Source organism: Juglans microcarpa x Juglans regia, chromosome 7S (genome assembly GCF_004785595.1).
Source record: "Juglans microcarpa x Juglans regia isolate MS1-56 chromosome 7S, Jm3101_v1.0, whole genome shotgun sequence".
Taxonomy (NCBI): Eukaryota; Viridiplantae; Streptophyta; class Magnoliopsida; order Fagales; family Juglandaceae; genus Juglans; species Juglans microcarpa x Juglans regia.
In genome coordinates, this window is record NC_054607.1 from 7270129 (window position 1) to 7286713 (window position 16585).

At 31.7% G+C, this 16585-nt stretch overlaps 2 protein-coding genes across 2 annotated transcripts; one reads left to right on the forward strand and one right to left on the reverse strand.

Moving 5' to 3' along the window:
* Nucleotides 1-270: 270 nt before the first annotated feature.
* Nucleotides 271-3158, forward strand: LOC121240619 (CAX-interacting protein 4-like). Its single transcript, XM_041138097.1, has 3 exons — nucleotides 271-378; nucleotides 707-1702; nucleotides 2878-3158. Exon 2 carries the CDS (start codon nucleotides 729-731, stop codon nucleotides 1683-1685), a length of 957 nt encoding a protein of 318 aa, XP_040994031.1. The 5' UTR covers nucleotides 271-378; nucleotides 707-728; the 3' UTR covers nucleotides 1686-1702; nucleotides 2878-3158.
* A 1-nt stretch (nucleotide 3159) lies between these two features.
* On the reverse strand, nucleotides 3160-4752 carry LOC121240620 (mitochondrial import inner membrane translocase subunit Tim9). The gene is made up of 2 exons (XM_041138098.1): nucleotides 4571-4752; nucleotides 3160-3600 (listed from the first exon to the last, which is right to left on the reverse strand). Exons 1-2 carry the CDS (start codon nucleotides 4663-4665, stop codon nucleotides 3414-3416), a joined length of 282 nt encoding a protein of 93 aa, XP_040994032.1. The 5' UTR covers nucleotides 4666-4752; the 3' UTR covers nucleotides 3160-3413.
* Between the last annotated feature and the right edge of the window lie 11833 nt (nucleotides 4753-16585).

A 16585-nucleotide genomic window follows, 5' to 3' on the forward strand; every position in this document is an offset into this window, starting at 1 on the left:
AATAAAAATGAATTTTCTAACTGAATTATATTATAAAAAAAATTCGAAAAAAATAATAAATTTATGGGTGAACATTGGTTGTCGTCAAGTGTTATGAAAGTAGCAGGACTCTGAAGCCCAGAGAAGGGGGGGGGGGGGGGGGGGGGGTGGGGCGGCGGCCACAGGCTATTCACAGCCCACTACATATGTTCATAATGGCATGTTCCTCCGTGGGGTCCAAACGTTTCGTTTTATATCACTTTAAACAGACTTTGGCTCTTCGACTATATATATAATGGGCAGAAAAGACATTCGGTTTTCGTTTCATCCAATTCCCAATCGCTCTCTCGCTTGCTCCGTTCCTCCTTCTGCTCTTCCAGAAGTGTCGCCCCAACCCAGGTAAGAGAATTTTTCTATAAAAATTAGTGCAAAACCTGGAATCAGTTTCTTTCTGCTGGATTTTTATTGTTGATTTTATTTCTGAAACACGTTAGGTGTATATCTGGTGATCTATGCTAGAAATAGTAGAAACCCTAGAATTCGAATTCGAGGTTTCGGTAATCTTAGGGTTGAAGTTGGATCTGGATTTTGAGAATAAATCTGATTGGCATGCATGGAAACTTGGGGGCTTTCCTCGAGTGCGATTTTTAACTAAATTTTATAAGTTTTGAAAAGCGTTGCTATAAGGCGTTTTTTTCTTTTTTCGTTTTTCCTTTCCCTTTTTTAGGTATTGATCTTTGAATTTAAGGATGCCGGCTACAGCGGGTAGGGTTCGCATGCCCGCCAACAATCGGGTTCACAGTAGTGCAGCCCTCCAAACCCACGGTATATGGCAGAGTGCGATTGGTTATGATCCGTACGCACCCACCAAGGACGATGACAAGAACACTTCGAAACCCAACTCATCAACCGCCGAACCAGAGACTGATAATGCATATGCAAGCTTCCAAGGCCTCTTGGCGCTTGCCCGTATAACTGGATCAAATGCCAATGAGGCTCGTGGGGCGTGCAAGAAGTGTGGCCGTGTTGGACACCTCACCTTTCAATGCCGGAATTTTCTGAGTACTAAGGATGATAATAAGGATAAAGACCCAGAAGCGATTGAGGCTGTGGCTTTGGCAGAGTTGGCTAAGTTGAAGGGGAATGTGGGTAAGGGGAAAGGAAAAGGTGCAGTTGAGAGCTCAGAAGAGAGTGATGAAGAGGACAGTGAGAGTTCGGATTCAGACGTAGATTCCGAGATTGAGAGAGTTATTGCTGAGAGAAATGGGAAGAAGATAAGTAGTAAGAGAAGGTCCTTGAAAAAGGATTCTGATGAAGATGAGTCAGATACAGATTCTGGGGAGAGGAAGAAAAGAGGGAGATCTAAGACGAGGAGTGGGAAGAGGCGAAGTGGTGAATCGGATGGAAGTAGGAAGAGGAGAAAGAAGCTGAGAAAGAAGGATGAGTCCTCGGACGAGGATCATGAGCATCGGGGACGATATAGGAAGAGTAGGAAGGAGAAGAGGCGGCGGCGGAGCCACCGACATTCAGAAAATTCTGACTCTGATAGATCTGATGACTTTGGTAGAGAGCGGAAGCGCAGGAGCAGAAGGAAAGCTTCACCATCTGATTCTGATGCAAGTGGCTCGGATGATTCATGGGTCGGTAGGGACAAGAAGAGACATGAGAAGAAGAACAGGAAACACCGTCATGATGAGGATGTGTAGAATATGTCCAGGGAAAGGTATTAAACTCTGTATTCAATGGGTTATTCTTCTGGATTTTTGCAGTCTTCTCAATTAGTTGAGGAATGTACACCTTCTGTTATAATTCTGTCAGGTAGCTCATTGGAACTTAGAATTAAATTCACACCTTTTTTCTTACAAGATGAAATCATTTATGGGTATGCTAATAGAGCTTGAGTTGGCCTAACTAGTCTCTGTGTCCTCTATTTTTTTTTTTTTTTTTGGTTCTTTCTTTTCCTCTTACCTTTATTGGTCTAAGTGCTGTCTAAATCAAATTTTCACGAGTTGTATACTTCTCAGGTATTTGCTGCCTAGTGTTGGTTTAGACGTGACTATTCTGCCCAGATTTATGTGATTTAATAGTTCGTATATGAAAGTGTAAAGCTTGGCAATGAATCTAGATTTAATTATATTATTCAACTGTAAAATAAAAGAATAAGAGAGAATGAAATAAAACCCTGTACTTAACAGCAAAAAGAAAAAGGTGTTGAATGGAAGTTCAAATTTAGGTCTAGCAGTTAGACCCTTTTTTGGACTTTTTAATTTAATTTAGTGAAATCTATGTTGCGATGAACATGGAACTGGAGTAGTTGAGTATTGGTCCAGACACGGCAAGTTTACAACACCTCTTCTTCACTGCTTTGTTCCCATCCAAGTGACTGGCACATAGTCTGGCAACCATTACTGTTTTTGCGTTTCTTCTTCCTCTAGCAGTAAATGCAAACGGGTATTCCCAATTCCAGTTGAGGCTGTGTGCCGCCATTATCTGAAAACAAAGCATACATGCTCAGTTTCTTTGCGAAAGCAGGTAAAGAGTGCTCCCATGGACCTAAGGTTGAGTGAGCTTATCCCCAGTGAGCAATCAACGCAGAGAAGCTAAAACTTTTGGTCACCAAAACCCGGAAGAGTTTTCAGTCTTCTTCTTGTGTGATATCATCATATTGCCCAAATATAAATCATATGAATTTTCTTTTCTGGTATGCTGCGTTATGATGACTGTGACTGGTGCATTTAAGGTTTGTTGTGTTTATTTGGTTTTTGGGAGTATATTTTTTTATATTTTCTAGTTCATGCTATGGGATATTATCATATGGATGGCTTTGTTATGTTTAATTCCGTGCATATTATGATATGGATCAGTTACCTTGTGCTAAAAAAGTTGTTGAATATGCAGAAATGCTGGAAAATGGGTGGTGTGATCTATCTTGAAGTTGCCAAACCAGCGGTGGAATACCAAATCGTTACCTGCTGTTGTACACGGAATATTTGAAGGTGTCAGGTGCTTAAGTTGTGTGTTGTATTGTATGTTGAGGAGCCCCAGCATATCCAGACTGTATTGACTCATTGAGTGCCTTTTACTTTAATACATTCCGCCTTCACAAGGCCAATCGGCAATTGCTCGACTGTATTGTAGTTGTGATGCCATTTCTTTGTTTAAATAAAAAATGGTTGGAACAGAAGGCACAGAACAAAACAAATGCTCATTATATATGTCTACAACACGGATGCTCTTGCCTCAAATTATTAGTAACAGTTACTGTTCTAGACACCAACCATGGGTCCACCAACCATGGGTCCCATGTATGATGTATCTAGGATGTTCGGTTTCCAATTAAATAAGAAGAGTAAGCAGAAGTATAACAAATAGGTAGGCAGTACTGGTGCCCATCTATGCATCCTGGGTCTTCCATCCTTGGCCATTAAAAGACTTCAATCTTGGGTAGCTGCTCCTTGGTTGAGCTCTGCAAACCTCATGCCAACACGCATTGAATGCTTTAGAAACTTCTCAGCACACCGCTGCACACAGGTTTCCTCTTGCTTTTGCAATGACTTGTGCTTAAAATTATCTACGCAATCATTGAAGCATCTCTCCACGAGTGAATTATACATCCTCAAGCTGCAACAAGGAAATTTAATACCAATTACACAGATTGTTCCCATCATGTATAAGAATAGAATCGAATCCGAAGTTCCAATCAAAGAGGAGGAGAAGATATCTGATGATAGCTAAGAACTCCAACTTCAATACTTTAAATGTTACTCATCAGATTGAAAATATAAACAATACTCAGATTGCTTAGAAAGGAGGGAACTGAACATCGATTGCCTTCATGGGTTATTTGTCCCATACACAGTTCACTAAACTAAGAACAGTATGTGTTCCTATGGTCAGGGAAAACCCTTTTTTATCTTGTTAAAGAAGGGGGACGGTACCAAATTTTATTGATGGCTAACCCATTTGGCGGAAGAATACCATTTACAAAGATAAAAACTTAGGGGTGAGGGAAACCTCTAGAGTTGGGAGGACTGTCAGGCAAACAAAACAGGAAAGAAGAAGAAATACCATTTACAAAGATAAAAACTTTGGGGTGAGGGAAACCTCTAGAGTTGGGAGGACTGTCTGGCAAAGAAGAATAAGAAGAAGAAACCAAGCTGGAAACTTTAGTTTTGTCAAAGGTAAAAATGTCGTTCCCAAAACGTCCAGAAGCAACATATTTTAGCTGCACTGGTTTTAAGGAGAACCTTCTTCTGGCTTCACAAAACCAGCATCACAAAAATAGTAGAACGATAATGGAAGCTATACAGCACATTGTGCTAAGTCCGTGAAGCCGCAACCCCCAAAAGCAAATATTAAACAGAAACCCATTTCCACAATTAAGCCTTCCAACTAAAGCATTCGCACACTTCAAAATACCATTCGGACACAACGCGTATGAATCACGAACTTTCGATGGGGAACTGAAGTAATTACAGACCTAATGAATGGAAAAGGCCTCGATCTAAGAAAGAACGAGTTTCATAAACAGAATGCAGAAGGGAATGCATGAATTTAGATGGGTACTGAAGAAAATAAAAATGGGGGGGACCTGTCACGAATCTGGAGCTGATCGATCATGGAGGACATTCTGATCTTATCTTCCTCTGGAAGATTATCCAGATCTCCTAGCATGCTCTTGTCCATACTCGATTGCTAATCCGCTACCTTACGACTACGAAATACTGTAAGAAACGAAATGTATTCTCTCTGCAACTTCGACCTAGCCCTTTGTTCATTTTATAGTGACAAAGCCCTAGACTTTTCGTGCAGTCAGAAGTCACCTCACTCCACGGCGTCGTTTAGTAGGGTCGGGGACTCGGGTAGACTATACTCTTCAGCCTTCTGGGCCGGTTTGTTAAAATATATGGGCCTTATGCGGACATTCATCTTGAGCTCTATTACCATCAAAAGTCCAAGCCCAGCTTGAATAGGAGACTCCACATGTTTGATTATTGAAGATTTTAAGAATTTTTTAAAAAATCTTAAAAGAATTTGGAGATTTTTTTTTTTTTTAGGAGTCGTGACGGTGAATAAAAATACAGAAGTTTCTTGGATAAATTCATTTAAGAAATAATTTTTCTGAGATTTGTGAAAGTAGATAGGGGGATTTGAGAATTTATATGGATAAAATCCTTACGAGTTTCTTTTTTTTTTTCTTGAATTTTTATGAAGTTATTTTGATTTTCATGAAAACTTAGGAAATAGACTAGATGTATTTTTTGAAACAAATATGATTTTTGATAAATCTAAAAATGTTTGAAATGAAAAACTGAAAAACTAAACCAAAGCTCTTTAGAATTACCATATTATTATAATTTGTGAGATTTTATTATTAAAATTGTGAAGGGAAAATAATAAAAATAAATAGTTTATCGAATTGAGATTTCAATTTTCTAAGCCAAATACATTTTATAATTTAGAAAGAGATAGATACAATATGTAAATTATACTGCATTAAATAAAGGAAAAGTCTTCTTGCAAACGAGTTTGCTCAATAAACTGTACACCAATACTGACATGTAAGGCATCTGCTTAATGAAACTGTGTGAATTGAGACAGAAATGATTTTCATGAAACAAAGGATCTTCTTCTTCTTTCAACATTTTCTTTCTTTTGTTTTTTTTTAATAAAAAACAAATCATGTCAGCATCCGTACGCGGTTTGGCGCACCAAATCGCTTGTACCTAGCAATTAAGGCTCTTTAATAAATATGTACCTAGATTATGAATTCTAACATTAAACACAATGGATTCTATATGTTTGAGTAAAACAAATTATACATAATAGAGAGTGAGAGCGTAGTTGAGTGAAGCAACTCTCTTAATAGTAATATTATAAAATTGAAAATCATTTTTAATGAGTTAATATGTTTACAGTGTAGTTGGTTTGAAATATGCTATAAAATCGACATAAAAAAGTTGTAGGTATATCGTAATAGAGTCATGTTAGGCTGCTGCCTAGTAGTGACCACTAGGCGTGCCCACTTAAGCAAAATTCATCTTTATTTTTTTCTTTTTTTCTTTTCACATTTTTTAACATCTTTAAAAATGTTTAAAAAAAAATATCAATACACTAAAAGTCTCTTCCTTAACCAATAAGTAAAAAATATAAAATAAAATAAAAAGTAAATACATAAACGATCAAAATGAAGGGACAAAATGGCATACTAGCATTATTCATCGTAGTAATTGGTTTACGAGTTTTCTGAACTAGGAAGGTCGAGGTGATGAATCTTTCCTCAATCTCACCATCGATGGCTTCTTGAAGATCTCCATCGTAATATTCTTCATTTCTCCTCTTTGCTCTCTTTTTATGATCTCTATCTTATTTTTTATCTACTTCTTCTTCCTCTCTCTTTCTTGTTAATATATTGGAGATCACAACATCGTCCTTCGATCTGTTGCAGCCACAAAGCTGCAGAGGATGCATACCACGTACTTTAAAAAACCTCTTGTTTTTGTTTTTTTCTTTTTTTCTTTCTACCCATTAATGTAGTTGTTGGGAAAACTCAAAAATAAAAATTTGTCTCTCGTGCTTGGCTTTTACATCATTTTTGTTCCAAATTAATGTTTTATGAAGTGGTAACAACTACAAAGAAATTTCACTAAAATAAACTCACAAACTAACATAATTTTATGTTATTCGTTAGATTGCTACGTTTAGATGTTGAGATGAGTTCAGTTGTAAATAGTAATATTGTATGGGTCCCATTGAAATTTGTTAAACTTTTTTAACTTGAGATAAGTTTAACATTTTAGGTTGAAATGTATGAAATAGGTTGAGATAAGATTAACTTTTTTTTATAGAAAATTGAAAAAGTAGTGGGTCCCATCAATGATTAGTTTGAGATGAGTTGAGTTTGATTCAACAACCAAACACAATCTGACTTACCACATTGAACCATTTCAATTTATGAGTTTTTTTTTTATGAAATCTCTACGTGGCTAAAACATTTCTCTCAAAGGTTACACCGTTTTTTGTTCTGTGGATTTGTCCCATATGATTGAAAATCATGAATCAAGTCCTTCATTTGTGGTTTCTTCTTTTGGATTTTTTCACCAGCTAAGATGATATTGTCACAAGTTCTCTTCTAATGAAGCATGATGATTTCAGGAAATATTTCTTCATCACAATTTTGAGCACACAGGCTGTCAAATATTTCAATGTCCTTGAGGTTTTATTGACTAGAACATACAGATTGATTTGTTATTGTTGTTGTACTTGTTAAATTAATAGTTCAAATGTTGTTCTTACAAGTTCACTAATGTTAGAAATACATTAATACAACATGTCAATTTTGCTCCACTAATGGAAACTACTGTTATTACAGCTAAAGCTGAAGAAGAATGCCAAAGACTAGGTATGTTTTCCTTTTTTATGACAATTGTTTCAAGCACCAAACATTTTTACTCATCTAGTTAAACAATCTAGAAATCTATTTGCAATTTTGATTTTATTTGGATCGTGTATTCCCGATATCTGCAGCCAGCAACAATAACAAAGACAAGGCTGTGATGCATGCCATTACGGGCCGCCGCGCCATCACGAATGCAGCGGAGTTTCTAATCAACTATCTCATTAGTCATTTGAACTTATGGTTTTAATCTCTTTGACACTCCGAGGAGGAAGAAAGTGTAGTCTTTTTCTTGTGAACAGTGATAATAATCCATCCTAACAATTGAAGAAATTTATGGGTCTAACTCATCTTATAAAACTAGTTTTTCAATAGAGGATTGCTCATTCCTTATAAACATATCCAAAATCTTGTCTACAGGCAATGTGAGATTTATTCATTAACACCTTCTCTCACGTGCAGGCCACTATTTTTTTCTAGTCTTTGTTACGGAGCAAGTAGTTTGAGCCATCATTCATCCTATAGCAGGCTCTGATACTATGAAGAAATTTATAGGCTTAAATCATATCATAAAACTGGTTCTTTAAGAGATGATTGTTCATTCTTTATTAACATGCCCAAGACTTTGTCTACATGCAATATGAGATTATTCCTCAACAACAATAGAGTGCAATTTAGGTGCTTATTTATTTTCCTTAACCGACCAATCTTGAACAACAATTTAGATTCATGTATTAATTGAGCATAACTCATATGAACTATATAAACTTTTCTAATTTCAATTCTATTACTTTAATTATAGCATTACGTAAAATCTTGCTCAAAGATTAGAGTAGACATCAATAATATTGTTTGTTACATACCACACTTCTATCCCATTTTCATCCCTCAACATAAAATGTGGCACTTATAATATGAAGATGTTTTCAGTCTGCCTTTAATATCTAACACCTTCCAATAATTCTTAACAGTCAAAATAGCCAATCAAAGGCAAAGAGATCCTTCTTTCTTTAGCTTTGAATATTGCTGATCATCCCGTTACATATATAAATATACATATATATATATATTTTATATGGGAAATGCTTTTCCCACAGAAAGTGGTCACCTATGGTGGCCACCGAATTTTTTTTTACTTAGTGATTAAGTGTTTTTAAATGAATATGTATTTTTTAAAATAAAGAAATATCTAAATAGTTTTAAAAAAAATGGTGAAAGTAAAAGTAAAAAAAAAAAAAAAAAAGATTTGAAGTGTGGGGTAGAGAATTTCGCTCTCATGTGGACGTAGCAACGTCCTATATATATATATATATGGTCTATAACAGCTTCATTTTCAACCTGACGTGATTCGTAATCAACAAGACAAGGAATAAGTTTAATAAGCTAATTATTAGTACAAATATTTTTTACAATTTTCTAATTCAAATACTTTCAACGATTATTTAAGGTGATATAAACTTAATATACAAACGTTACTCTAATTAATGTCAAGTTCATATATACTGTTCATAGGCAGCATTAGTATTTAATGTGATACAATTAATCTGTCTTTCTTTGAAATGTAGAAAGTTTTTTAATAAAAAAAACTATAGGGGATTTTAATACGATACGCCTGTCACATGTTCACATCAGTGGCAGCTAGCTTGAACAACCAACAATTTCTCCCTTCTCTAATAGCGTGACGTCTCATTCATGTTCAAAGCGGAGTGTCTTCGTGATCAATCATCAGCAAGTTGACTTCATCGCCCTGGGGACCGGTCCAGCAGAGGACCCTTTGGGCGGAAACAACTACTTTGTTATCTTGCATACCTCGTTCGCATCAGAGACAGGCAAGCTTTCTTATTAAAATAATAAGCTCTAGAAGTTCAATAGGTACTGTTTTTTCATCTCTTAATTAAGATATTTTGAAATCGAGAATCGTGAGACTTGCCCAACCTAATAAAGGGGCTTGAATTGGTATTTTGTTTAGGGATAAACCCTACTAAGAAAAGGATGAGATATATATAGTGTATGGGGTTTAATTTTCTTTCCCTATCCTTAGTTTCATGTAAATTAGCTAGGCTGCTTGTCCCCCAGAAGGACTAACAAAGAAGATGATGAAGACATAGAACTGTTGAAATTCAAACATATATATATTGAAAATCAAGTTCACATGATAACAAAAGCAGCAGAAAGCGCACACAACTTAATACACAACAAGCTGGTGGCCATGAAACAGTCCACAGTTTGAAGGAAACACGGATTTGGCAGAATCGGCTGTCTTATTTACATTAATACATAAGAGTACCCAACAATGCATTCCAAGCATATTCATCTTCCCCTTTTATTTATTACATATTATCCGACAGCCTCTTATGCTTTGTTTGCTCCTTTTCTCACTTGCAGTTGCATGGATCGCAGCTGCAGCTTGATCCACACTTGCACCCGTTCTCTGCTCCAGAGCTCATCTCCGACCCCTCAGAGTTACTAAAGAGATATGGCCAAATTTTATTAGAATATAATTCAAATAATTAAATTTATTTATTCTTTTAGAATAAGATCAGCATAAGAAGTACTGAATTTGAATCCCAACTCAATAATTCATCCATCTATTCCACGATCAGCTTAAGTTTTTAAGATTCAATTTGAACATATATATATATTCTTACATCTTCACTGGTGCAACCCCAGAAATGATGGTCTCGGTGGTGGTCTTCTCCGAGTAACCCAGGTCAGCGTGCATGCCGCAACTGCAAAAGCACGAGAGAAAACAGATGAACAAGAAACTCAGCTCAAGAAACAAAGAAATAGCAGAAGGAAAGTAAAAAGAAATTAAACTCTTAAAAATTCTAGAAAAATGATTAAAAAAACGAACGAACAAACGGGAAAGGTATCATAAATTATGAAAAGGCAATATATATACAGATAGCTAAAGGATTCCGTCGGACATACCCACAGCCAGAACCGCAACTACAGCTTCCTCCACATGAACAAGACATTTTCTTTTTGTAAGAGTAGCAAGGAAGGATTAGAAAATATTTAATTGGGAATTGAGCTCTTGAATGAGTTTTGAAACGAAGAGATGAGCTGCTATTTATACTGCAGGAGAGGGAAGGATGGGTTGGCATCCACCCTACACGTGGGTGAATCATATACCAACAACATCTTTATTAGTTTGGTTACTGAATACTTCATTACTATTTATTATTTTATGATAAAAGATATTTATAATCGTAAATTGTGTAACCGCTGCATAATCACTTTTAAAAAAATAAATAAAATATGAAACTCACATGAAAAAAATTAATTAATTTTTTATAATAGATCCCACTCTTTTTCAAAACGATTACATGTTATTTACGCACTTCACAGTTATATATAGAATTACTCTTATTCATCGCCTCACATCTCACATTCTATAAAAAATATTCACATATCTTATAAAAAATACTTCACATCTTATAAAAAATTATAAATATAAAGTGTGAAAATAAATATTAACTTATATGTATAACAAATCCCTTTAGAAATTGGAGCGTATCTTACACCATTTGGTAGGAAGATAAGCCTGGATTAGTCAATTTCTTGGAAAAACCATAACAAGAAAGAAAAGGAAGTGGACAAAGATGATATCTTTGAATAAAGCATTCTTTTAAGGGAAAATAGTTACTGTCCATATGCTTTGGGAATATCAATAAATTTATTTATTTTTCTCCACCATATATATATATATATATATATATATATATATATATATATATATATATAATTGCCTGGAGACAAGAACGTCTAGATTAATTAGTCATGAACAAGTGGACAAAAGGATCATTTAAATGTAAATGTATATCGAGTATTAAAGGAAGTGGACATTCAAGATAACGTATTTATCTATTTAATTTGTTTAAGGTACATAATAGTTGCTTTCAGAATGCCTTTTCATTTTAATACACCTTACCCTTTGTCCCATTTTGATATTCGAAATACATATATCCATTATGTTAATTCAACTTGATGTTAAAAACAAAAACAAAAACAAAAAACAAAAAAAAATATAAATAAAAAAAAATTAATGCATATATTATCATAGTTGTACTTAGGGTACGTTTGGTAAATAAGATGATACGAGAAATTTTCAAAACTTCTTTTAACTTTTCACAATTTTCTTTCTAAACAATCACTCAAGTATAAAATATTTTTTAATTTAAATTTTTAATTTTTTTATCTAATTATTATCTAATCATTACAATATTTACAAACTTCAAAATAAAACACAAATATCAATTCAATTTTCTAAAAGTTCAAACAAAAAATAATATTGAAACAATTTTTAAATTTATAATATTTTATTCAATTTTTTTCTCGCATTTCTCAAAACTTAATAAAGTATATTATTTCAAATATTTAATTACTATTCACAAAATTCTGAAATATTCCAAGTGTCTAAATGAAACCTACATTTCAATCATTTTTAATTAATATAAACACAATAAATTATATTAATCTATCCTATAAAAAAATTATGTTAATCTATAAACAGTCATCATTCATTTTACTTGGAAGCCTTGAAAATAGAGCCATATATGAGCATGGATGGAAAATGCCAAAGTGATGGGAAAAATTATACATTTACATACATACATATAGAAGAAAAAGAAGAGAAGAGAGACTCAACAAAGTTAGACATGTATATACATTATGTATATTTCTTCCACGAGATTATACATAATTTTGAGTACTAATTTGACTTTATATAATAAGACATGAAGAAGAAATTGAAATTATTGAATCCAACTCCATAGAACATATAAAAGTTATTTGGACACCACTAAATGCAGCACTGATCGAAGAGGCAAGAGGCATGCTGTTCTGGAGTTAAAAGATGCACAAGGCAATTAATTATATAATATGGTCTTCTAGCCAAAAGGTTATTTCCTCACATTTTTTTGTTCTTAATTTATAAAAAGAAGTCAAGATATTTGCTGTTCTCGTGCTTAAAAAAATAAGTTGTATTAATTTCAAGTTACTTAACGTAGAATTTAGAAAAAGTGTACAAAAATCCTATGTACTTTTCATGCTTGTTAATATTATATATATATACATATAATATATATTAGTCATGCTAGGGTGCCGCCCAGTAGTGACAGCTAGCCTAGGCGTGCCCTTAGGCAAAATTCTCCTTTTCAAATTTTTTCTTTTTTCTTATTCATATTGTTTTAATATTTTTAAACATTTTTAAAAAATATAAAAAAAATATCATTACATTAATAATCATTTCCTTACAAACAAATGTAAAAAAAAAATTAAATACATAAGTAGTCAAAATGAAGAGACAAAATAGGACGGCATAATAGTAGTATTATGTTTGGTGTATCAATAAACTGAAGTGTAGAAAAATATTCTTCTTTAAGAAATTGAATGTATTACCCAAGATACAAAATTCGCTATTGCTTTGGGTCTTTGCAAGAACTAATTGATTCAGCTCATGTTGAGTTAAACCATTTTAAAACAAAATATAAATAATTAAATAAATGTAGTTCATGCCACAAGCATAAGTTTTTGAAATAAATGTTAATTTAATTTGGTTTTAAACTCTTGAGTTCGAACATGTTATTCTACGCTATACATAATTTAATTAAGTATTTCATATGTTGAATCCATTTATTAAGCATGAGTTTAACCAATATATGAGGAAGAATGTTAAGATAAAATATAAATAATTAAATAAATTTTTATTTTTATTTATATTTAAATTTTTAAGACAAACAATAATTTAATAAATGACAAATATATATATACACTAACAAAAATGAGTATTTATAATAATTATTTACGATAAAAATAATTATTTAATATTTATAATGAGAATAATATTATTTTAATAAAAATTAATCATTTTCGTAACAAGAGAAATAACTTATTACTTATAGCCAGTTTTCTTACTGTAAATCTAAGACTTGTCCAATCTTGAAATCGATTGATTGAGCACGCAATAATTGGTAGATATCACACGTTCATATATATTTAATGTCATGTCAATCGTATGATGATCTATTGAGCAAACAAAGCTAGGTGGAATAAATGGATGGACTTTTAGCTAAGATATTCCTGTAAGAAAATTCCTTCTTGCAAAATAAGTGGTAGCAGTTGATTATGCCGCGCCTCCCTGTCATTCCTTTAACAAGCATAACACATGCATAAAAAATCTTTTTGAAAACAAAACAAAATTTTAAAATACTATTTACATGTTAGTATATAAATAATAATATTAGATACGATCTTAAAATATGTAAATATCATGTAATTCATTTTGAAAAAATAAAGACTACCTTAAAAACATGACTTTTCATATGAGTCCTAAATTTATCAATATCTTTTAAATAGAATGTGCAAAGCATGAACACCTTAAGATAATAAATATCATTTCTTATATATAAATAGGACAATGATAGCGGCCGCCCAACATGTAGCATTGGGCGTGACCCCTATTGTATTTGATAATTTTTTTAAAAAAATTTTTTAGCTTTCTTAATTATTAAGAAAAAAAAAATTTATAATTTTATAAATAGTCACTTCTTTAATCATTAAAAAAAATATATATATATATATCTGAGCAATATCTTTGAATGATAACATTGAGGGGGCTATGTATAATTTTCTTATATATATATATATTTTTATATATATCTTTTTGTAAGATTCCATATAATTGTAAGAAATTTAAAAGATAAATATTATGTGTGAGCTTCAATGGGTTTGTCACGCCTTTTTGTCATCCTTAAATTATGAATGATAATATATGACACGATTTATAAATCAAACATGAATAAGATTTGAAATTAGTAAGTTTGAGTTTTATGTTAACAAGTTCAGGTCAAAATGAGTTGACTCGTTAAAATATGATTTATAAACAGGTCAACAACGAGTCAATCGGCTTAACACAAAATCAACCTATTTTGACCCATTTAGAATTTATTTTAAAATTAAAATTTTATTAATGTTAAGTTGTAATATGGTATTTCTTAATATGTTTATATTTTTATTGTTTTTATTATTGTGATTGCAATTTTAGACCTATACTCATATTTGTTATTATATGGTTTGTAATATTGGTTTTATTTATATATACATATATATTAAAATTTGAAAAAAATTAATATATAATTTTAAGATATTGTGGTTCTTAATAAACATAGATTTTAACTTTTATATGAAATTATGTTAATAAATTCAAATGAGTTATGCATTTTAGTTCAACCCATTTACATGAAACAAACGAGTCTAAATGAGTCGTATTGTGTTAACATATTTTTAATTAATTATTAAACGGATTGAAATGGGTAACACGATATGATCATTTATCTAAATGAGTTGGGTTAGAGTTTGGAAGTTTAACGAGTTAGGTTCGAATTGACCTATATAGTCGAATGTTCATAACTTGACACGACATGAACATGATCCGAAAATACAATTTGTCACCCCTACATTAATCAGAACAAGACTATGGATTAATAACAACTCTTTTTAAAATTTTTATTTCTTAATATGCTATTTAGAAGTCAATGTGTAAATATGTCATTTTGTGAGGTTTACTATAATCATAAATAATTAAATGACAAATACTAATTCAAATTGATGTAGCAGGTTTTCATATCGACGGTGTATTTCATATATCGATAAACATGTTTGTAAATAATTGTTTTCTTTAATTATTTATTTTCATATCATATGAAGTAACGTGGAAACAAAAGCTCATTCATGCATATTTGTAAGTCTACTAAATGGGATGAACAATTAGGTAAATTCTAAAAATAATATTTGTAATTATAGAGTACACAAATGTCATACATTCATTTTAAAAAATATGAATACATATAAGATTCATATAAAAATATTAATTTTTTTAATTGTAATTCTTATTATTTTTCAAGAGAAATGTTAGATACAGTCATTTATTGTTTGAGTGCTACGTACTCTTTTTTAAAAAAATAAATAATAATTGCAGTCAGAAGTGTAAAAACGACATGTAATTATTTTGAAAAAAATAAATTTATACAGAACTCATATTATTTTTTTTCAAAATGAATGAGCAGTATTTGTATATTATATAACTGCGCCTATCATTTCTCTCCTTTTTTTTTTTTTTTTTTTTTTTTTTTTTTTTTTTTTTTTTTTTTTTTCTTTTGGCATATGGTGGGCCTCAAATGGCTTCTATCCCCAGATTGTGGAGTTGGCTTTGGTTGTGACCTAGAAATGGATTATCCTCTTCGAATTTATTCATCTCTTTAGTTAATTGGAAAGGTTTTTTTGTCGGATTATTTATATTATCAGCCATTAAAAAGAATTATTTCTTAGATATTGCAACTTTCTTTCGGTTTTGATGGAACTCAAGTGCAGTATAATTACACACCAAAAATCAATGGTAAAGGATTGATTACCTGTCATTTTTGGGAAGCGACAGAATGCCAAGACCCACGTTATTTTGCTTTGATTTCGGTTTTTTTTTTTATTTGGTTGATGGAAAAGCCAACTGATCTTTTGTATCTAAATGCACTGTTGGACTGCGTGATTCCACCGCAATTGACCTTATTTATCTTTTTTTTTTTTTATGATTTAGAAAAATATTCATTTGTAAGATCTTTTTTTTTAAATTTCAATATACCTAGATGTGTCTCCAAATTTTTTCTTATTATCCCAAAATTTTGTATAATTTTTATATATTATCTATTTTCAAGGACGTAACTTTATCAAAATTAAATTACAACTAAGTTTAGGAGAAATAATAAACTAACTAGTATGGACCCTAAAGTTTTTTGCTATACAATATTAGATTTTTTAATATGGAATTTATAGTGAAAATATAAGAAAAATCATTTAAGGTTAATGATCTATATGAAAAATAGTTGAGAAATTTTATCCTTTATATTTCATTGAGTAAGAAAAAATTTATTTAAGGTGGTCTCAATTATAACATTATATGTTTAATGTGACATGAAAATATCTAAATTTTATATGAAACTTGAGAAACTAGCTTACATACTAGAATGAAAAATGGTATTCTAAAATATCACTTGATAGCTTCTAGGTAAAATTTATATTTGATTTATAATTTTAAAAAATATTGGACCTTAAAAAAAAATCTTAAAATTTATAAATAGATGTATCTTGATGTGTTATGCTAGACTGTTAAACTTTTTTATTATAAATTGATTTGAGGTGCCAATTTTAGAAAAA

What these genes read in the sequence shown, in the direction of transcription:
- LOC121240619 (XM_041138097.1), top strand. Translation starts at nt 729, where the DNA reads ATGCCGGCTACAGCGGGTAGGGTTCGCATGCCCGCCAACAATCGGGTT.
- LOC121240620 (XM_041138098.1), bottom strand. Translation starts at nt 4,665, where the DNA reads ATGGACAAGAGCATGCTAGGAGATCTGGATAATCTTCCAGAGGAAGAT. An exon ending in CAGCTCCAGATTCGTGACAG is followed by an intron (nt 3,601 to 4,570) that starts GTCCCCCCCATT and finishes TCCTTGTTGCAG; the next exon opens with CTTGAGGATGTATAATTCAC.